Raw genomic sequence first — 23,027 nt, 5'->3', positions numbered from 1 at the left:
AGGTAAATTTAAACGATATCCCTTTTAAACCCAAACGCACGCACATTCATTCACAAATAGAACAAACATGACAGGTAGTTCTGCAGAAACATCACAGATGGAAAACATGGTCAAAAGGAGGTAAATTCAGTGGACCAAGATTCCAAATCACAAAGGTAAAATGAACTTAATTTTTCCACAGTTCTTTCAGTTTTCTGGCAATAACATCACTTTGTTATTGATTGCAGAGGTTCTTAATTTGCTAGCTGATCAACTGGACCTGAGTAATTTGAGTTAGAGGTTCTTTGCAGTGTTGTAGAATGTTGGTTTCTTCCACTCCCAAAGGGAGCAACAGTGAAAGCAAGATCTGTCTTTACTTGGCAAGTTTCAGGAGGTCTGTGTGTAACTGCCCAAACTCAGTTCTGTGTCAAATTCAAGTTATCTATAATCACTTGATGCTAGGCAGCTTTTTTAATGCAAAGGCACCTTGCACCTGTTTGTCACATGAAAATATCAAATCCAGCTTGTCCAAACATGTAATTGACTGAGTGTAGTCAATAAGTGAACACCATACAGTTCCACTTTTGTCCGAGTTGTTAAAAAAAGGTTGTTTCACTGTCAGTGTCCAAAATTCAATGTTCTCAGTTTATATTTCCAAAAATGGAACCATTATAATCCTTGCACAATTAATTCCTAAAATTCCTAAACTGCCACCTGAATTATTGTTAAATATTCTACAACTACCCAGAGAGAGTTGCTGTAATTAAACATTTAGAACCTCGCCTGGCACCAATAGTTTATTTCCTGAGAAAAGTATCACTTTGGTCAGATATACAATGACCAACACAGACAGGCCTTTTACTGGAACTGTTACTTCTTCCTAAGTATGTTACGTTTAAATGATGTTCTGTTTCAAAGCAGTAATTTACACTGAGCTGAAAATGTGCTGGTCCAAGGAGGTGTATTAATTGTGTGCTGCTCAATCTTGCCAATTTGATCTGCTTTTAAATTGAAACGTAATCTTGTCCAAACATATCTGTGTTAATGTTGAGTGAGATAATGTGGGGTGCTGAAAATTTGTGTCAGTTTCTGAACAACAAGGTAGAAAATAATTTCTTGTACAACAGAACAAGTAGCCAGCAAACACTAAATTGTACATTAAACATCAGATAAACTTCATACTGGTTTCTGTAAATCAAACAAATTTTAAGACGATGTTCTTTGCATAATTTATTTAATGGTTCCTTGAACGTTTTCAGATGTTCCCTTCATTTTTACTTTATATAACTTTTTCCCCCAAAATCTTACATAACACAATCATATGCAGGCCTCAGCCAAATTAAATAAAGCGTATGATTTTTCTGCAGAGCACGTTATTGTCCTGCGAGAAGGTCGTGCAGCTGTTTCATTTCTGGTTAAAATTTAACTTTGGTATCAACCCAACATTTGTAAAGCACGTCTTTCTTTCATATCGACTGAAGGGTAATGTTAAAACTCAGGAGCACAAATGAACTGCTTCTGCAGGGGTTGTTTAGAAGGTGAAGCAGTTAAATGGAGATCAGAGAAACATTCTAACGTGGAAAGTCTCATCCTGCAGTAAACTGACCCACTGGGGACAAGGAGGGAGTATGCACATTTTCATTTAAACCTGACAGCGTGTTCAAGGTTGTGTCATTGTTGTGGTTCAAAACACATTTTACCCAATGGTTCGTGTCAACATCTGGTCCTTTGAAGATAGTTTTTTAGCTTCGGGCTATGTTCCAGTCTTATTAAAGTCTTACATGCACCATTTCTAAAATACAAAAACCCTGGGGGCATTTACAAATCGTACAAAAAAAAACAAGCAACAGAAAGATCTTCACAATAACACTGTGCACTTCCTGTTTGGTAAAAATTCAGTTAACATAGCACTATTCGGGGTATGATTTCTGATAGGTTCCACATTGATAGAAAAGTTTTAATGTAGCGTTGATTCCCCTACCATTAGTAAATCAATGACGCTTTGGGCGGAAGGAGTGTTCTTTTTAAAATAAATAACATTTCAATAGTTTCCCGGACATTAGGTGTGATATTTCAGTGACTCTTACTACTGTACACGTCGGCTGAAATTCAACTCACAGCATTCCTCATTAACTGACCTCTTTTCGACGGCATCTATATTCCTCAGTAACAGCCAAAGCTCCTCTTTGTCGCCAGCCCTAGAGGAAAGCAGCAGATGGTGGCTGGTTATGCACAAAGTGCCTTTCACAGGCGGCAGGAACGGCCGAGAGAGCAGCACATGGTCAACTTTCGACGTTTTAATGAGCTCTGAGAACTCCATAGCCCGGAGACAGACACAGAGAGACAATGAGGAGAAACCCTCTTGCAGACTCGGGGTCGGAAAGGGAATGTACTCTGCACTACAGCTCATTTGAATATAACGTAACAAAGAGTTTTTGAAAATGCCCTAATTTGGCGGCTTGGATTTGCTGTGGTTTCGAAATAAGATGGACAGAAATATGAAAATATATCTTCATGGGAGGAAAGTGATTTGGCAGCTGCCTGTGTGTTTGTAGCCTTTAGCGGATAGAGTTAACGGTTTACAGGAACATGTCCCTCTCGCTTTACGATGGCTGGTTCCGAGGGGGAAGCGGACATTTCCCGGTCGATGGGTGGGGGTGGAGGTAGAAATCGGCAGATTACCCTCAATGAGCGTCTCCTCACTCTCACCTCCCACCTTCCAGCCAGTGGATTCCTACATTCCCGGGCATTATACACACACCCAGCTTACTGCCGAGAAGGAAACGTGCGATGGTTTTTACAAGTCTGAGAAATCATCTTTTGTTCATTGGTTCAAAGCTGCAACGTTAAATATTTTAATACATAACCCCGCCCAGGACTAGAGCGTTAAATCAACTATTTTCTGTGAAACACAGTTACAGGACAGAAAGTTCAGTTTGATCTCAATTTGACAGCCTCTCTGACCAGTTAAAAAGCCCCAGTTCCCAAATCCTGGCAACCAATCAGAACTTCATGGAGGACGGCTAATATTTCACAATATTTTTGATGTTGACAATATTCTGTTCCAGTGTGGGGTGAATAAGAAAAACAATTCCCTTTCTCTCTCTTGTTTATAATAAAAGCCTAGCTTTTAATTCAAAACGAGTAGTTTACAGCTGGCCAACTCAACTGATTCTGAAACAGACAGTGCTGGAGAAACTCAGCAGGTCTGGCAGTATCTGTGGAGAGAGGAAGCAGGGCGGACATTTCTTTATCTGTTTGAGTAAAGCGCAAACTTCCAGTGAATGTGAAAATGCCCCAAACTGAGGTGACTCTTCTTTAAAAAAAGACAAGGCTCCCTCCCACACGCCAGCAGCTGCCTGTCGGGTTCCAGCGCTCTGTTTCCAGGAGATACAGCTTGCTCCTTCTAACCCATCAGCCACGATCCCCTCCCTGTGGTCAGTGCCCTAGGATTGATCCTCTCACTCGCTGCTCAGGGCAGGCCGGCTCTGCACTTTCAGATTACTGTACAACCCAGTCACATTGCTGCTGAGACATTACCCCCAACATTTACAGATTTGTGAACACGGAAGCATTCAAGGGTCACCCACAGAGTTTCTTCTGGGTGAAAGCATCATTCCCCTCCAGGATCCCTCAGCATCCTCGCGTATGGGAAGGAGGCGGCCGCCACCTGAATGCAGCAGTAACAATACCTCAGCAGAAGGAGGCGCTCCAATTCCATCCGACTCCACAATAACAGATTCTCCTGTTTTGGAGGTGCCGGTGTTGGACTGGGGTGTACAAAGTTAAAAATCACACAACACCAGGTTATAGTCCAACAGGTTTAATTGGAAGCACTAGCTTTCGGAGCGTTGCTCCTTCATCAGGTGATCAGATCACAATCAGTGCTCCGAAACTAGTGCTTCCAATTAAAGCTGTTGGACTATAACCTGGTGTTGGGTGATTTTTAAGATTCTCCTGTGAAATACAAATAAGCTGCGGAATCTGGAAATCTGAAACAAACCAGAAATTGCGAGAGACACTGCCTACAGAGAGATTCAAAACTCATGATGTTCCTGAAGAAGTGTCACTGAACCCGAAGCATTTACTCTGTTTTCGCCCACAGATGCTTCAGTCCAATTCGTCCAGACAAATCATGTTTCCTAAACTAAACTAGTCCCATTTCACTGCATTTGGCCAGTCTCTCTCTGAACCTTTCCTATTCATGTATCCTTGCAAATGTCTTTTAAATGGAACTGTACCTGCGTCCGCCACTTCTAGTAGTCCTTTCCATGTTCAACCCACCCACTGTGTGAAAAAGTTGCCCCTCAGGTCCCTTCTAAATCTTTCGTTTCTCATCTTAAAAATATGCCCCCACGTTTTGAACTCCCCACCCTAAGGAAAAGGCCTTCGCTATTGACCTTATCCATGATTCTATAAACCTCTATAAGGTCAGCCCTCCTCCGCTCCAGTGAAATAAAAAGTCTCAGCTATCCTGTAACTCATCCCTCCAGTCCCAGCATCATCCTGGTAAATCTTTTCTGAGCCCTCTCCAATTTAATAATATCCCTCCAACAGCTGGGCAACCAGAACTGTACACAGTACTCCAAAAGTGGCCTCACTAACATCCTGTACAACCTCAACATGACGTCTCAACTCCTATACTCAATGGTCTGAGCAATGATGGCATGATCAAGCAGAGTCAGCATGGCTTCGTAATGGGGAAATCATGTCTGACAAATTTACTATAATTCTTTGAGAAAGTAATAAGCGAATAGATAAAAGGGAAGTAATGGATGTAACATATTTAGATTTTCAAAATGCTTTTGACGAAGTATCACTCAGTAAATTCCTTAACAAGGTAAGAGACCATGGTGTACATTGACTTGGATAGAGGATTGGCTAATTTAATAGAAGACAGAGAGTAGGGACAAGGGGGCATTTTCAGAATGGCAATGTCTAACTAGTGGAATGCCACTGAGATCAGTGCTGGGGCCACAGTTAGTTACAGTATATATTAGTGACCTGGATGAGAAAGGTAAATATACTATAGTTAAGTTTGCAGACAACACAAAAATAGGTGGGAAGACAAGTCTATGAAGTTTGATAGAATGAACAGAGGAGCTGAATATTATTTAAATAGATAATGACTGCAGAAAGCTACAGCACTAAGGGACTGTGGGTTCTCATCCACGTAACACAAAAAGACTAGCATACAAGTTCAGCAGGTAACAGAGAAGGCAAATGGAATGTTGGCCTTTATTTAAAGGCAATTGCATATAAAGATAAGGAGGTATTTCTAAAACTATACAAGACACTACATAGCTGGAACACTGTGAATAGTTCTCGGCCCCTTATCTATGGAAATATATATTAATTGGAGAACGTTCACTAGCATGATACTAGGTATGAAGAGACTGTCTTACGTGGAGGGCTTGAAAAGATTGGGCCTGTGCTCATTGCAATTTGGAAGAATGAGAGGTGACCTTATTAAATAATACAAGATTCGTAGGGAACCTGACAGGGTAGATCCTGAGAGATTGCTTCCCTGTGGGAGAGTTCTAAACCAGAGAGCATCACCTCCGAATAAGGGGTTGCCATCCCAGGAATCAACTTGGTAAACTTGTTGTCTGGCAGCAAAATCGAAACCCAGAGAATAATCAGGTCAATAACAGTATGGGTGCAAAGTTGGCTGAGTGACAGGAAACAGATAGGAGTGGAGTTGGGTATATCATGGGTGTTCTCCAGCTACTGGTTTTGGGACCATCGCCGTTCCTGACATGTTCTAATGGCCTCGACTCGGGTGTACAGAGCCACTGTTTCAAAATTTGTAGATAACACAAAACTTGGAAGTGTTGTGAACTGAAAAGAGGATGGAGGTAGATATTTTAAATTTGCTTTTGAGATGTATGCATCACTGGCTAGACCAACATTTGTTGCCCATTTCTAACTGCATTTTAGCAGGTGGCAGTGACCTGAACCTCTACAGTCTGTGTACACTCCAGGGAGGTGTGTACAGGCTCATTGAACTGATGAGCAATTGATGGATGAAATTTAACGTGGAGAAATGTGAAATGATTCATTTCGGTAGGAAGGACAAAGGGAGGCAGAATAGAATAAAGGGCACAATTTGAAAAGAGACACAGGAACAGGGGCAATTGCAAATATATGTGCACAAATCATAGAAGATATCAGAATAGTTAAAAAGGCTTACGGAATCCAGGGTTTTCTAAATAGAGAAATAGTTACAAAAGTAAGGACATCACAATGAACCTCTGTAGAAAAGTAAATCAGCCTCACCAGGAATATGGAATCAAGCTTTGGGGACTCTATTCCAGGAAGGATGCAAAATTATTAAAGAGGTTGAAGAAAGATTTTTGCGAGTGGTTTAGATAATGAAGGACTTTAGTTACATCGATGACTTGGAGAGGTTCCTGTTGTTCTTCTTGGAAGAGAGGAGGTTGAGAGAAGATTTGATGGAAATATTCAAAATAATGATGAGACTGAACAGAGTAAATATAGAAAATCTGTTCCCATTGGCACAAGGACCAAGAAATAGCAAATACTAATTTAAAGCAAACAGCAAAATAATGAGGGAAATCTTTAATTGACAGCAAATCTGGAACCCACTGCCCAAGAATCTACAAGAGCCAGGTTCAACCAGGGCTTTCAAGGGAAGCTAGTGAAGTCAATGGAATTTTGTGACAATCCAGAAGATCATTGAGACTTGTTTTTTTATTGCAGATTTAACTCATTAACTGAATTAACAGAACCTGTTTTGGGGGGAATTTGAACTCATGTCTCATTCATCCACCTCTGAGTAACTAACTCTGTAACATAACCATGCCATTTTTGGAAGTATATTACCAAATATTTTGAAATAACTAATAGGTTGTGGTTCAATGTATTTCAGTAATATTTCAGTAAACATTAGAATTTGAGGTGGCATAATGTATTCCTCAAATAACATTTTCTGGCCAGATTGATGTCTATGATTCCAAATGCAATGAGGCTGTACATGAGGGGACCAAACCTGGTCCACGATTTCCATTTGCCTGGTTCAACAGCAGCAGTAGTTGGAACAGAAACACTGCCACTGAAAATTCAATTTCTGTGCACTCAAGGACTCTGCAACTCACAGGCCTGCTCATTCAGTGACTTACAATAAATCCGATGATGCTCAACAAAGTGGAACTGCAGAACGTCCAAAGAACTTGGACTTCCCTTAAACCCAACATAACCCAGAGAGGAATGCCTCTCCCACTGGAATGGAACTTTTCTACAGGACAAATGATAAACTCTTCAAACTGACTCAACTCTGGTCCAGAACCAAGACCACCCAACCTCTCTCTTTGAGTTACAGTCCACACATAACTACCCTCTTGGATGTTTTGGAGACATCATTATACAGGTGATGCTTCAAATCTGATGGGAATTATCACCAATAATGTCTCCACAAATCCACTGGCAGGACAGATGCCCCGGTGTCAGTGTCCTCTCTCAGGACAACATTTTCAGTATTGAGGCACTGGTCACTGTCAATTAGTTGCACTGGACAAGCTTCATTATCAACATGCCTGACTCAAGACTTGTAAAATAAACCTTTCTAACCTCCATATTAAATCAGATGTCTATACAAACCACAACTAATGAAACAAAAGTCTGAATTTCAATTCTATTCTTTTACAGGATATGGGCATCATTGGCTAGGCCAGCAGTTAGTGTCATTCTCTAATTGCCCAGGAAAAAGTGGTAGTGAGCTGCTTTATCAAATCATTGCGGTCTATGTACTGTAGGTATTGCAATGTTATTGCTGTCTGTAGCATTTGCAGTATCCAGTGCCTCTAGCATTTCTTAATATCATGTAGAGCATTTTGAATCTGTAATGTGGGAACCTCAGGAGGGGGCTGAGATAGATCATTCAATCAGCATTTCTGGCTGAAAATTGTTGTGAATGCTTCAGCCTTATCTTTTACACTGATGTGATGGGCTCTTCCATCATTGAGGTTGGGGATATTTGTGGAGCCTCCTCCTCCAGTGAGTTGTTTAATTGTCCACACCATTCACAACTGGACATGGCAGGACTGCAGAACTTAGATCTGATCTGTTGGTTGCGGGATCACTTAGCTCCATCTAAGACTCACTGTTTATGCTGTTTGGCATGCAAGTTCTCCTGTTTGGTAGCTTTACCAGGTTGACACCTCATTTTTAGGAATGCCTGATGCTGCTCCTGATGTCAGTGTCAAAATGTGTGGTGCTGGAAAAGTTCAGCAGGTCAGGCAGCATCCGAGGACAAGAAGAGTCAATGTTTTGCACATAATCTCTTCATCAGGAATGTCCACGACATGTCCTCCTGCACTCTCCATTGAACTAGGGTTGATCACCTGGCTTGAAAGTACGTTAAAGTACTTCATAATGAGAGCAAACACAATTCAGAGGGTTGGTTTTATTCTGTTTTGTCGAGATGTTTTTTTCTTTTTGGCAATCTGGATGACCTTTCAGATTGTGAGCAACCACTTGCTGTATGAACCAGATCTTGTGATTTGAACAGAAGTTGTGTGTGGTTTATTTAATTGCATGTAACAAGGGAATAGCACATCCTGCTTCCACTATTTACAGAGAACGGAAAACATTACCAGGAGAAAACACTTGCCATAAATGTAATTAAAGTATACTGTAATATTCACAAAAATATCAGATTTCTTTAGAAATGAAAGTATCTGTCTAGAAAGCAGAAATAAATTACTAAAATGAAATGTCTGGTCACTGTTCCGATATGGATAATTAGAAGATAAGCAAGAAAATAGAAGATAAATTCAAGGCAACAGAGATATTAACTGGACAGCACACAATTAATGGGAAAATTTTGAGAAAAGTAGGCACACAGAGAAATCTTTTGTTGATAATTGTGAAGATCCAACAGCAATGTTTCGGACAAGTGCTTAGGAGGGAGACATTGTGTAACATGGATCAAGCCATTTGATAAAGTACAAGGCAACTCACTGACCCAAGTCTGTGTTATTGTGTTTATTCACAGTCTGCAGTAACACAGACCTCTCTCAGATTTCCAACTGATATCCTATAGAAAGAATGAAATGAAAATGTTTAAGCAACCTGCTTAGGCATGTTGTGACATCTCTGTAACCATCACAACCTGACTTGAATATTGACCATCTGGCTGGGCAGTAGGGAAACCAGCGTTATGTCATATTGCCCTGTATTGGCAAGGGTGGGGATGGAAAAGCAGAGGAAGAGAGGGGTACTGTGCTGGAATTAATTGCAATACTTGGAAATAATTATGAAATGCTTTTTAAAAAAAATTTCACTGTAAAATTGTTCTGCATCACCCAGGAATTGAACCCTAGTCATAAGGATGGGAGAGATGAATGATACTGCTACACTAGTGTTCTCTGGCTCTTGGCCTGTACTTAATCAAACATTGCCTATCACCAGCGTATTTTTAATAACATAATCAAACAATCATGAACAACCTTAAACACTGGATTGTGAAAAGTTTGTAAATTACGGGTAATAGAGCAAGAGGAAAGACAAGGGAACAAATACATTGGCATCTTAAGCAGCAGAATGGATACAAGATTTGAGAACAAGGTGTTGTTCTAACAAGGTGGGGAGTTTTGGGGCCAAGATTGGTGCATGTGTAAAATTAGCACCTGAAGGAGAGGAGTGTAATACATATGTCAGACATAATTTATTACTTAACATTAACTGGATGACGTCTGGATTCTGTGTTCCTTCTTGCGTTTCCATAGACCTTTGTTTTCTCTGGGTGCCTTTGCACATCACAATAATTTTGCAGAGTGCACCTCCAAATATCCAATGACACTGAGGCAGAGGATAATATGGCTGCAGCCTCTGTGTTCAGTTTCCATGGTCATTGTCTATGGTCAGTGTCATGGTTTAGTAAGTGTGTGTGGTCAGTGTCCATTGGTGTGGAGTGGTCACTTTCTTCCTCTGGAACTGGCTGTATGATTTTGGAGAGTTTTACAAAAGCAGGGATACATTCAACATTAATGAAAACAGAAAATGTTGAAGAAACTCAGCAGGTCTGGCAGCTTCTGTGGAGAGAAACTGTTTCAAGTTCGATATGACTCTTCTTCAAGACTGAATCCATTCTGAAAAAAGGGTCATATGGACTCAATACATTAATTTTCTTTCTCTCTTCACCAGTACTGCCAAATCTGCGGAGTTTTTTCAGCACTTTCTGTTCTTATTTCCAATCTCCAGGGCCTACAGTATTTTTCACACTGCTCTCCTTATTCCAGTCCTATGTGCAGCTGTAAGTCTGTGTGTGCGTGCGCACAGCTGCATGTGTGTGTATGTGTGTGTGTAGCTGTCTGTGTGTGTAGCTCTGTGTGTGTGTAACTGTGTGTGTAGATATGTGTGTGTAGCTGTATGTATATGTGTATGTGTTTGCAGCTATATGTATGTTTGTGTGTGTAGCTGTATGTATGTGTGTGTGCAGCTGTATGGGTTTGTGTAGCTGTATGTCTGTATATGTGTGCAGCTGTATGTGTGTTTGTAGCTGTATATGTGTGTTTGTAGCTGTGTGCAGCTGTGTGGCTGTGTGTAGCTGTATGCGTGTGTACAGCTATATGGGTGTGTGTAACTGTATGTGCAAATGTGTGTGTGCAGCTGTATGTATGTAGCTGTGTGTGCAGCTATATGTGTGTGCGCACAGCTATATGTGTGTGTGCAGCTGTATGGGTGTGTGTGCAGCTGCATGTATATGTGTGTAGCTGTATGTGTGTGTAGCTGTATGCATATGTGTGTGTATGTGCGGCAGTATGTGTGTATGTAGCTGTATGTGTGTGTGTATCTGTATGTGTGTGTAGCTGTATGGGTATGTGTAGCTGTATGTATATGTGTGTAGCTGTATGTATATGTATGTGTGTGCAGCTGTATAGGTATGTGTAGCTGTATGTATATGTGTGTAGCTGTATGTATATGTATGTGTGTGCAGCTGTATAGGTATGTGTAGCTGTATGTATATGTGTGTAGCTGTATGTATATGTATGTGTGTGCAGCTGTATAGGTATGTGTAGCTGTATGTATATGTGTGTAGCTGTATGTATATGTATGTGTGTGCAGCTGTATAGGTATGTGTAGCTGTATGTATATGTGTGTAGCTGTATGTATATGTATGTGTGTGCAGCTGTATAGGTATGTGTAGCTGTATGTATATGTGTGTAGCTGTATGTATATGTATGTGTGTGCAGCTGTATAGGTATGTGTAGCTGTATGTATATGTGTGTAGCTGTATGTATATGTATGTGTGTGCAGCTGTATAGGTATGTGTAGCTGTATGTATATGTGTGTAGCTGTATGTATATGTATGTGTGTGCAGCTGTATAGGTATGTGTAGCTGTATGTATATGTGTGTGCAGCTGTATGTATGTATGGGTGTGTGTAGCTGTATGTATGTGTGTAGTTGTGTATGTGTGTGTGCAGCTGTATGTGTGTAGCTGTATGTGTGTAACTGTATGTATATGTGTGTGTGTGCAGCTGTATGTGTGTGTAGCTGTATGTGTGGAGCTGTATGTGTGTGTACGTGAGAGAAAGAATATATTTTTACCCAATGACCACATGTAATATTCTATTCCATTCAAAACTGTAAGTTGCCAGACTTCTTTCAAATCCACAAAATCTGAACCTGCTTAGTTTCTCATATGTTACCCTAATTATAGTCCTTATTTCCATCTCTGCAATACACTGTATTGACTAATTTTGTCCCGTCTCAGTTCATCTGCTCCTGAAGTCCTCCTTCATGCCTTTGACCGTTCTAGACTCTGCTGTTCTAATGCACTCCCACTTTCTACTCTCTATATTTGCAAACATCCAAAACTCTGCTTCCCATTGTCTTTTTTCCCCCGTAGAAAGGCAACAGAGATAGACTATTGTGTATTGTCCAAAGGTTTGGATTTAAAGGATAGAAAGTGGGAAGGGCTCTGTATGGTCCCTTTAAGCTGACAGGGCGGTTCTGTGAAAGACTATCAGGCAGTTGCAGAGTGAGTCTGAGCTGAGCTTCCTGATTCAGTGTTACCTCCAGCCTCTCGGTGGACAGTGTGCCTGTTCCCCGGGCACAGAGATGGAACCGCTAGCAGCAGTAGCTGACCCGGAGCCAGATGACCACCTGAGCCGGGTGAAGGCGCTAACTGCAAAGTTAAATTTGCAGACGCGCAGACCCTCGTTCGCGGAATGGCAGCAGAAACTGGAGAGCGAGCCTTGGAAAAGTGGCGAGAGCTGGCAGGTCCAGTCAGGACCAGGCAGTGACAGTAACATCACCCTGAGCCAGGGAGTGAGCAGCAACAATGACATCTCCCTCACCAGCATCTGTGGCTTCGCCAATATCGGAGAGGCGTTGGAATGGCTCAGGAAGGAGCTGGTGAGTATTGGAGAGTCATTAACCAGGATGACAGATCCTACGGGGGGGGGGGGGGGGGGGGGGAGCATTTGATAACCAAAATGGCCATGTGATTTACCGACAAAGAATCTAATCACCTCTCAACTTTTTTTTGATAACAACAAAAACTTTTAAGAACACGCAACACAGTGTGCTCCCTGCTGGAGCTTACCTGTCGGTTTGGAGATCAGACAGAACTCCAATGATCTCACAGACAGACAGCTGCCTGCCTACCATGTGAAAAGCTGCCTCTCCCTGTTGTTGTTTTTGGCAGCACACCGGTCCCTGTCTGCTCTGAGCCCAGGCAGGTTCCCCCAGGCTGCTCGCTGTGCTCTGGCTGAGGAGTAAGGAGCTCAGTCCCCACACTCAGCCTGAGCCTCCAATCTCCCGTCAGAACTTCAACCCCAGTGTTACTGTCACTGAGCAGCCCGGGCTTTTGTTTCACTGAGCGGACTCTCCCATTCATTTCCTGACATTGCTGGGCCGGCCCTGAGTGTTTGCCCTGTGTCCTGTGGCCCGGGTGGTCACTGCAGAATGGACCCTCCAGTAGCAGCTGCCTCGTCCGCTCCTATTGAACCAGAAAGTCACCGTTTGCAGAGTCAGATGTAGCTGGAGGCAAGGGAAGGGCTCCCAGACTGGATTTGAAAAGGGGATTGAGACTCTGTCTGAACCGTGTGTAAACTTGCAGCCCCTCCGCGGGGTTAGCTCTGACATTGAATTCCCCAGCTCCCACTGCTCCCATTAAGGAAGGATTCTCCAGCATTTCCTCTCCCAGAGTAAGGCAGCATCACTTCAAGCCGAACTTCCGCGTGAACAGCTCAGGGCAGAGCAGCCCCTCAGTAGGAACTGCAGACCCACCCCTCCACCCCCACCGGTTCTTTACTCCAGACTCCTCCGTTGTAGATGCACTTTGGGGACTGAGTTATTTACATCTTCCGCTGAGCAATCAATGATTCAAAAACTTTGGTCAAATGCTTTACGTGAGTCTTTTTGTTATTAATGTCGGAGGACCACCTCCCGTATCATCAATTGGGAACATTTTCAAAATGAGAATAGGTGTTTTCATCAAACTGTTCAGAAGTGTTATTACACAGCTCCTGGCTCCGAGATAGGGGCAATACCACAAAAGCCTCCTCAGAATGGGTACAGGTAGTTTTAATCAGCCTGCTCAGACACACTGTGATACTGCTGGAGTTGTTGGGACTTGAACCCAGACTCTCCAATCTGGAGGTGGGCACCACAAACACCTTCAGACAATGTGTATACCTAATTTTCTAAACAATCTGTTCAGAGATGTTTTCCCACACCTCCGGAGCAGGTTGGATCAGAGTCAGAGACACTACCAATGTGCCCACAAGAGCCTGCAGGCTAGATCTTAAGATTGACTCATTATTTGCTTTACATGATGCTTGAGCCTAGATTAGAACATAGAACATAGAACATAGAAGAATACAGCGCAGTACAGGCCCTTTGGCCCTCGATCAGCAGGTCAGGCAGCATCCGAGGAGCAGGAAAATTGACATTTCGGGCAAAAGCCCTTCATCAGGGATGAAAGCAGGGAGCCTTTGGAGTGAGGGATAAGATCCTTGAGCCATCAGGTATCTGATGTGAATTTGATTTGAAATTGGTTTAACATACTGGTGGAGTGAAAATTTGCAACACGTTTCAAACTCGCAATCTTCCTGTTTCAGTGATATTCTCCATCTTCACCCAGCTCAATCTGCCCTCAATTCCTTCTTCAGTGCCCAAAGCTAGTCTCCATATACTGCCCAGTTACTGGCACTGTCCCTCTGACATTACCATGTTGGAACTTCCATTCATCATACCCCCCCCCCCCCACCCCAAAACCAACTTTTCAGTCTCTATCCTAATGGAATTTGCCATCTATTCATTTTTTTTTCCCATTCCTCTCCCCCTTTACTGTTTCTCAACAAACTTTTCTCACAGTAATTATAGTTACTACAAGCAAGAATGTATTTCTTTGGAAGAATTCCTTCCCAGAACAATTGGACATTAAGGCCATTTCCACTAACTCTCTGATATTTATGACCATTGAGAAATGGAAAGGATTCTGGATTAAAAGCTGTGACAATTGATTCCACTGAATGAGGAGTCCAGAATGTGGGGGTCACCCAATGTGATTTTAATACACTCAACACCAATCCACATCCCTGACCCTTTCAATTCATTCAAACAGGGTTAAAATCATTGGTCATTTGGTCATTTTGGATTGGCTTTAGTTAATATTGTTTATAATAGTGTTTTTATTATTAACATTTGTTAATTTAGACAAATATTTTCAGAGCCCATTATGCACCTGTGGTGGTAATTCCCTTTATCTCTGAAGCATAACATTGTGACATTTATGTTCAATTCATCTTGTAATAAAGAATAGCATTCCATTTGCCCTTTTAATTCCTAGCTGTAGTTTCATACTAACTTTTTGTGACTCATGCACACGAACACTAAGATCCCTCTCCACTTCCATTCTCCATTTAAATAATACTCTTCATTTATTCTTTCTGTGAAAGTGAACAATTCACATTTTCCAACATTATACTGCATCTGCTAGAGTTTTGCTCACTTGCTCATCCCATTGATATTTGTTTGCTCTTACATCCTCCTTGCAATGTACTTTCAACCTATCTTGGTGGCATCTACAAATTTAGTTACCTTCTCTTATTTAATTGATTATAGCTTGTGAAGAGCCGAGGCCCCAGCACAGCACAAAACTGTCTAGGACTCCATTCATTGTATCTGCTAATTGGTCAAAGAACCATTTATAACTTGTCTGTTCTGCTGGCCAGCCAATCCTCTCCCTATGTCCTTATGTTAGCCCCTTACACCATGTACTTCTATTTGACATCCATAATCCTATCAAATGCAAATATAGTTTTTAATAGGCTCCTCTTTCTCTACAGTGCATCGAACTCATTCAAAAACTCCAATAAATGGAACCATAGAAGCCACACAGTGTGAAAGCAGGCCATTCGGCCCAAACAGACCCCCTAAAGAGCATCCCACACAGACCCATGCCTGCATTCCCCGTAGCTAATCCACCTAACCTATATATCTTTGGATTGTGGGAGGAAACTCACCCAGACATGGGGACAATATGCAAATCCCACACAAACAGTCATCCAAGGCTGGGGTCAAACCCAGGTCCCTGATGCTGTGGGGCAGTAGTGCTAACCACTGAGCCACTGTACCACCCCTTGTGTCAATGTTTTCTCTTACACAAAACCATTCAGACTCTTCCTAAATATCTTTACTTTTCAAAGTGTCCAGCTGTAGCTTCATTAAAGATCAATTCTAATAACTTTATTGAGTGAAGGTGCCTTTACTCTGATGTCAGTATTTAGTCCTGTCACATTACACAATACCAAATCTTTTACCAAATCTGTTCTCTTGCTAGTTTCAGAACATGCTGGTCTAAGAAATGATCTCAAAAACATTTCTTTCTCCCTCCTTTGTTTCAGCTGTTGCACTCCCTGACCATGAATAAGGAAGGGAGTGGACTGAATTAAAACATGCAAATTAAAATAAAAATTACATTCATATAGCCTCTTTCAACTAACAAATATTTCTGAACTTTTGAATTGTACTTACTTCTGCATAGATGCGGAGCAGCTAATTTGCAAAAAAAAAGGCACAGAGAGTGATGGATTAATGATCAGACACTCTGTGTTCATGATATTGGTTGAAGGAGAAATATTTGCTCAAGGTCACAAAGGGACACACTCCTATTCTTCTTGAAATAGTACCATGGAATCTTTCACATCCACCTGACAGGGCAGGCAAGCCTCAGTTTAATTCTTGAATAGAGGCAAAACATTGGATGCTGGAGATCCAAAATCAAAACTCCTGTTGATGCTGAATTTTAAGGCTCTCCAAGCCACTCTTTATCCCAAGACATTCTATAGTTTGGCATTCCATCTCTTTAATGAGAGAACCCTTGAGTTCTTTCCCAGATTTCTGATGAAACTCAATTGACTATTCCCTGTGTTAATAATTTTGGGATGCTCATTAGCAGCTTTGGGATTCCTGGTCAGAATTGAAGATCATGGATAGCGTTTGTTAACCACCCTCAATGGTTGCTGCTTGTGATTGGTGGGTTCAGTGGAATCAAAAACATATTTCTCCATTCTCTTTCTTCATTGAAGGGGTGGAACTCCTCAACTGATGCAGCATGCACTAGATCACCTTCATGGTCAAAGAATGTGACCAGATCAAGGAGTTCTTCATCCAATCAATGATCTGCCTCTGTGAACATTACATTTTCTCTCACTCTCTCCTAAAGAGCAAATTAAAATGTTGAACTTCACCTAGTGGCTGTATGACAATACTATGGCTTTAAGAGGTGCCATTTGTCCTCTTTTTTCATAATGCAAGGTTGATACAGAGGTACAAAGCCAATAAAGTAACAGCTGGTAATATCTTGGGTCTTTTTAAAATTAGAACAATAGCAGCAGCCTGAATGGGTGGGGTCAAGCTCCCACAGAACCAGGATTTTTAGTTTTAGCTTTCAGCAGTTACTGGGGTCTCGAGGCTGGATGTGGAAGCTTTTATTCCTCTCTTTGTTACAGTTAAAAGCTGGGTTCTCTTCCTGCTGCTAAAATTGCATGTGAGACAATCTATTTTACTGAATTTGCCTTTGCCAGGGGTGTGTTTATGGGATCTTACTATATTCTTTCAGTTAATTTGTAGTACTTAATATGAATATTATTTTGTTAAGCATTTTGATAGAGTTACAGTTAAGCTAATTTTCTTTTTTTCTATATTTTAACTGTAATACAAAAATAAAGTGTGTTTTGTTTAAATTTAAATAATTTGACCAATTGAATTGCATCTGGAATGCACATCTTACACTTATCTTTAAACAAGAAAAAGTTAGGGTCTGGCCTATCTCCTTAATATATGTTGAGGGGGTTTGGTCTAGTCCATAATAGCTGGTTCCTGATATCCTTGGAACAACCTGTTCTCCACTTCTTCTAGGCATTTTTCAAAGCAAGTGAAAGATTAGCATCCTCATCCTTTGAGTACGGGGATGGAGTTTCATCATTAATGTCTGGCTGTGTTGGAAATTAGTCCAGTTTAATCCCCGATGTGGCCAGTGAATGAAACAGGTTCATAAGAACATAAAGTCGAACATTCCAGAGAGATACTGAGTTTGCTTTTGTCTGCTAATTGTGGGGAATTTCTAGAAGCAGCCAACTTGCTCATTCTGTGTTCGATAGTAGCAATTTAAATCCAGCAAGAGGCCAAGTAAAAAAAAAGAATACAAGCAAGGCAATGTCTGGACAATACACCGGTAAAAGTGCACTGCCCTGGAGCCAAACCATCATTGTCAACTTGGTCACGTTTGTGAACTGAAAGGTTCTCACCATCTCCGAGAGAAAGCAGTCACAGAATGAGGAGGGCTGCCTGTCCGTCATTGTTTCTGGTTCATGTTGTGTTAGGAAAGCTCCACAACAATGCCAAACCTGACTCACCAGTGATACTGAAGGCCACATATAACATAATATAGACTATTTTCAGGTGGTTTGATGAAATCATTCAACATTTCCACCTATAACACTGAGGTTTAAAAATTGATCCCATCAGGTTACAACTGTCTAAGATGCAAGCGTTACCAAAAGCCAAGAGATAGCCTTAGGGGGTAGGGTGGGGGGTGGGGGTGCAGCATGTGGACCCACAAGATCATTTCTGGCATGTAGATATCATAGTTAGTGTCTCAAAACCTAATTTTAAACTGCAGTCAGTGACTGAAACTGTTGGGTTTTGAACAGCTTTAATTATTAGTCAGTCTGCTATTAAAACAGAAAAGTAGATCACATAAACAATCCCAGGCTTAACTAACACCTGTTTCTGATCTTAATCTCTCTCATAAGTCTGGATTCTGGAAAATATTCTTTATTTTGCCAGCAAGGTGAACCGATTCCCAATTTACAAGTATTACACGTTCAACTCTAATGCAATGCATCTGAGCTTCTGCAAGATTGACTTCTGTCCACACTCAACTGAGAAACCTCCACTGAACTGTGTGTGTGTGTGTGTGAGTGTGTGTGTCTGTGTGTGGTGTGTGTGTGAGTGTGTGAGTGAGTGAGTGTGTGTGTGTGTGTGTGAGAGTGTGTGTGAGTGTGTGTGTGAGAGTGCACTGCAAGCCATTCCTTTGAATTTTGAATGGGTTAATAAGACCTATTTTGTTTTAACCCGAGAGAATTTGCTGTGGGTCATTTTGTAAATTGGAATTCACAAACAGAGTTGATGAAACACATCACCTCTATTTTAAAAGGGAAAAGAAAATGACAAAAGAAAATAAATTAAAACTCACCTCTGTTATAGACAGAAGAAGTTAACAATAAAATAATTCAAATCACCCCTCCTGCTTGTCCATGTTAAACAGGATAGTCTATTTGCAAAGTGCAGCTTAATTAGGTAATGGAGAAAGTGAGGTCTGCAGATGGAGATCAGAGTTGAGAGTGTGTTGCTGGAAAAGCACAGAGTCTGAGGAGCAGGGGAAATTGACGTTTCGGGCCAGAGCCCTTCATCATGATGAAGGGTTCCAGCCTGAAATGTCAATTCTCCTCGTCCTCAGATGCTTCCTGACCTGCTGTGCTTTTTCAGCAACACACTCTCGACTCTAATTAGATAATATCAGGTCTTCTTCAGACTGTGCAAATTCTGACAGAGCTTCATCCAAAACCCTGTTCCCATTAGAGCTTACCTTTTAAAGATTCATACTGGCACTTATTTGCAAAGTGTATAAATCATTAAACAATTGAATAATGGCCCTTTCTGGTTCCTGATTGCACGAATTAAACTTTGCTGGATCCATATTGGGATTGTGCCTTAGTCTGAAGCACGAGTTAAACGCCTGTGTTTCCTCATCATTGTATTTTACATTTTCTTCATTTATGCTTTGTCTGATGAGGATGGCATTCACTCTGCAGCTGATTGCATACTTGCTCATGAAATTTGCCTGGCTTTTTATCAAGGCCCGAGGCAGTGCGGTATTTGCTCAGATGTGGCCAGGGCCAGTTTCCCTGTTATCTATCTGGTCAGGGATTGCTGCATGGTCTAAATGGTCTGGTAAAGGCAAGACTTTTCCCATCATTGGATATACTTGCTATGTGAGTGATGACAACCTAAACCATTTTGTTTTCTTGCTCATTTTCAGCTTCTGCGAGTTTCCTCTCTTGCACTGTTTTCCCTCTGATATACATTACCTCATTACTCTCTGTGGCTGACTAAAGCTCATGCTGCTCACTCCATGGGCTCTTGCTATCTACTGTCTGGTGCCCAACTGGGTCTCTGTCCCCTGCTGCTACCTGTTGCTGTGAGCTTCCCATCAGGTATCACCCCCCGTTCTGTGTTTGTCTCATTGGGCTGGCCTCATTCCTCCCTCATAGCACTTTACAGCTGCTGGGCTTTGCTTTTGACACTCCTTTCTACTAGCGTTCTGGTCACTAACAGCCACCATGTAGGAAGATTAGGATTGTATTCAGGTGAATGAATACCACCTGGTTTTATTAAATGCAAGTACATCCATGGTCCACCTCCCTATGATCTGGCAACACTATAACATGGTGCCTCCCCTACTTGTTCAGTAACTAATTTCAGAGTAAAGATATAGTTAATCTTTACTCCACAGAGCTAGAATCATGATTAGAAATTAAAGATATTTTCCTGCTCTGTGATGTTGGTATCTGGACAGCATAAAGTTCTGATCATTAGTTAAAAAATAACCAGACAGTTTGCTAAACTCTGCTGAAAAATGTGTTGCTGGAAAAGCGCAGCAGGTCAGGCAGCATCCAAGGAGTAGGAGAATCGACGTTTCGGGCATAAGCCCTTCTTCAGGAATTTGCTAAACTCTGCCTTTTAACCACATGGACTGCAGTGGTTCAAGAAGGCAGCTCATCACCATCTTCTCAAGGGTAACTAGAGATGAGTATAAAATGCTGACCCAGCCAGCAACACTAATGTCCTACTAGTGAATTTAAAACAAAAGCTATCAAGGTATCTGTGCTCCTCCAATGACTGCCTCTTGAGCACTCTGCAACTCTTCAGCCACCTCCGGAAGCTTTACTGTCTACTATCTCGCCTTCTCCTCCCCTCTCCCCTCCTTTGATATGCTTCTTAAAACCAGACCTTTGGAGTGGTGTTTTGGCCACCTGTATCCTTATTTAGTTTAATGTGAATGGTTTTCTAATTCCACTTCTGTGAAGAGATTCCAATCTGAGATAAACACAATGTTAAACAATAGGGAATCATGGGAACAAGCAGGAAAGTGGAGTAGAGGCCATGGTCATGTTGATATTGGAGCAGGCCCAAAAGGCTATGATCTATTCCTTCTCCAACTTTTGCTCTTACAAAATGCCCAGTTGGTTTTCTTATGTTAAAAGTGCCATGTAAATGCAAGTTGCCACTGTTGCTGTTCTAAGTGTTTTTTTGATGTAGACACATTAGGCAATGTAGTGCCCAAGGGGAAAGGCGGCTCTATCCAGAAACACTAAAAACTCATAAAAGAGAAATCGATAAATCTTTTTAAAACATCAAAATTTTAAAGGATTGCAGGGAAAGCGCATGAGAATGTGACCAATAGCCAATACATTCAGAGAAGCAGCACAGATGGAATTATCAAAAATCCAGTGATTTTATCTGCAGATCTGAGATATAGTGATCTGTATTTTTGACTCCCAAAAAGTTAAATAAAATCTTATCTGGCTTTGACTAAAGTTTTGCTACGAGCAATTAAATGGTTCATGGAACCATCTTTTAAATTAAATACTGTTAATATTTTATCCATTTGGTTTGACTTCTCTTAAAAATAAGAATGCTTTCATTGGTAAATATTTATAGCTTTGCTTTGTTCTTTCAGCGAGAGATGCAGTCTTCAGATCATCAGCTTGCTCGGAAGCTAATTTGTCTCAGGAGAGAGATTCACAGACTAAAGGTGGAGCAGATCTGTCATCAGCACAAGGAGATGTTGGATGATGTAACGTACGAACTGGAGGAATGTGAAGAAGAGTCAGACTTACTCTTGGATATTCCCCTGAAAGCTGTATTCAGTCTCTCCACACCACTTAAACATATCGGAGTGACTAAAATGAACATTAACTCCAGAAGGTTCTCTCTTTCCTGATCTAAGATAGAGTCGATTAATCTTTAGACTATTAATAAAAAAAAGTTTGATCACACTGTGAGGGGATTGTGCATTGCAACATTACCTGTAAGTTATAGCTGGAGTCAATTTTCAACTCCACTTCAATTAGAAGTCGTATGACATGAATTTGGAAAGTCCTGTGGGTCACATGCAGAGTGGAACTAAAGGTTGTGCAGTTTAATGAAGCTGAGATGATGAGGGTAATGCTGATGGAGCTGTGCATTGTATTTGTTTTGTGCTTTGTCTCACTGATGAATGTTATTAGTGATGAAGGTGATGGACGCCTCATTAAATTCTCAAGGGCCATCGTTATCAACACATGGACAAACACACCCCTAAATCTTACAACATATTCTGTACATAAACATTTATCATAATCTACTCTGCCAATAACAAAGATAATTAGATTTATCTGCATTTTTGTTCACATTTTGGTTAGAAATATGCTTATGTAAAATCAAATACTGGTATTCCAACTTGGGCACTGCACTGTATTAGAAAACTTTTTTCAGTCTGATTAGTAAACTTCCAAAATAAAGCCTCAAAACTAATAAAATTATATCATAAAGTGCTTTTCATTTTCATTCTGCATGACGTAAAGATCGTGGTTAACTGAAGCACTAAAAGTACAAATAAAATGTACCAGTATGTTGTTGTTGGTGGGAAATGGCATTGTAGTGAAGGTGACAACCAGAAATTAAAAGTAAATCCTACTTTTTGAGAGCTTGCTGTGAGTAGTCAGGAATGGTCAGAGTGACAGGGGGTGGAGATCCCAGAGATACAGCCTGGGGCAGTCCTGAGCTGGGGTAGGGGATGGATGGTGTCCCTGAGCACACAGTGTTCTTGCTGCAGCGTTACAGTGAGAGTTACCGGGGCAACCCGAGGGGCAGCATTGAAGGGGTAGAGTGCCCTCGAAGTGGATCAGAGATGGGCCCAGGACGGTTGTTTGAGGCTGACACAGGTCAGATGCCAATGTCTGTGGATGTGGGTCATGTGTAGCCTGCCCTCAGATGTTGGTAACACCCAGTGACCAAGATGGAGTTTCTTTGGAGCAAACAGTGAGCTGAAGTCACCAGGAATCCGCACCAACCTCCATGTGGAGATTTCTTAATGTTCAACTTGTTTAGTATATTTGGTAAGATGAGAATTTGAATAATAATGTGATGGAATATGCCCCACTTGCCTGGATGGGTGCACCTTCAACAGCACTCAAGAAGCTCAAAACCATCCAGGACAAAGCAACTCCCGCTTGATTGGCACCACACCCACAAGCATCCACTCCCTTCACCATTGACACTCAGTAGCAGCAGTGTCACTATATACAAGATGCTCTGCAGAAATCCACCAAAGCTCCTTAGACAGCACCTTCCAAACCAATGACCACTTCCATCTAGAAGGACAAGTACAGCAGGTACATGGCAACACCATCCCCTGCAATTTTCTTTCCAAGCCACTCACCATCCTTGACATATATCACTGTTT

The 23,027-nt window shown here is 41.5% G+C and overlaps 2 protein-coding genes across 3 annotated transcripts in view; one reads left to right on the top strand and one right to left on the bottom strand.

Annotated features, from left to right (window-relative positions):
* Positions 1 to 2,800, bottom strand: part of LOC122563455 (myotubularin-related protein 9-like) — a 45,204-nt gene extending 42,404 nt beyond the window's left edge. The window contains exon 1 of one of the 2 annotated variants that reach the window (XM_043717200.1): positions 2,118 to 2,800. In XM_043717200.1, the coding sequence (XP_043573135.1) occupies positions 2,118 to 2,389 (272 nt within the window). In that variant the 5' untranslated portion in view covers positions 2,390 to 2,800. The remainder of the gene's footprint in view (positions 1 to 2,117) is intronic. The other variant, XM_043717201.1, reaches the window with a different exon arrangement.
* Positions 2,801 to 11,936: 9,136 nt separating this feature from the next.
* Positions 11,937 to 22,079, top strand: fam167b (family with sequence similarity 167 member B). Its single transcript, XM_043717139.1, has 2 exons — positions 11,937 to 12,361; positions 21,261 to 22,079. Exons 1-2 carry the CDS (start codon positions 12,065 to 12,067, stop codon positions 21,522 to 21,524), a joined length of 561 nt encoding a protein of 186 aa, XP_043573074.1. The 5' UTR covers positions 11,937 to 12,064; the 3' UTR covers positions 21,525 to 22,079.
* Positions 22,080 to 23,027: the final 948 nt, after the last annotated feature.

The sequence above is a fragment of the Chiloscyllium plagiosum genome, chromosome 27 (assembly GCF_004010195.1).
Source record: "Chiloscyllium plagiosum isolate BGI_BamShark_2017 chromosome 27, ASM401019v2, whole genome shotgun sequence".
NCBI classification, from domain to species: domain Eukaryota; kingdom Metazoa; phylum Chordata; class Chondrichthyes; order Orectolobiformes; family Hemiscylliidae; genus Chiloscyllium; species Chiloscyllium plagiosum.
Note: the sequence above shows the minus strand (reverse complement) of the source record. Positions and strands in the feature narration are given on the sequence as shown.

Bases quoted from the DNA above. Each gene is read 5' to 3' on its own strand.
- fam167b (XM_043717139.1), top strand. From the start codon at position 12,065: ATGGAACCGCTAGCAGCAGTAGCTGACCCGGAGCCAGATGACCACCTG. The intron at 12,362-21,260 runs GTGAGTATTGGA...TTGTTCTTTCAG, and splicing joins AATGGCTCAGGAAGGAGCTG to CGAGAGATGCAGTCTTCAGA.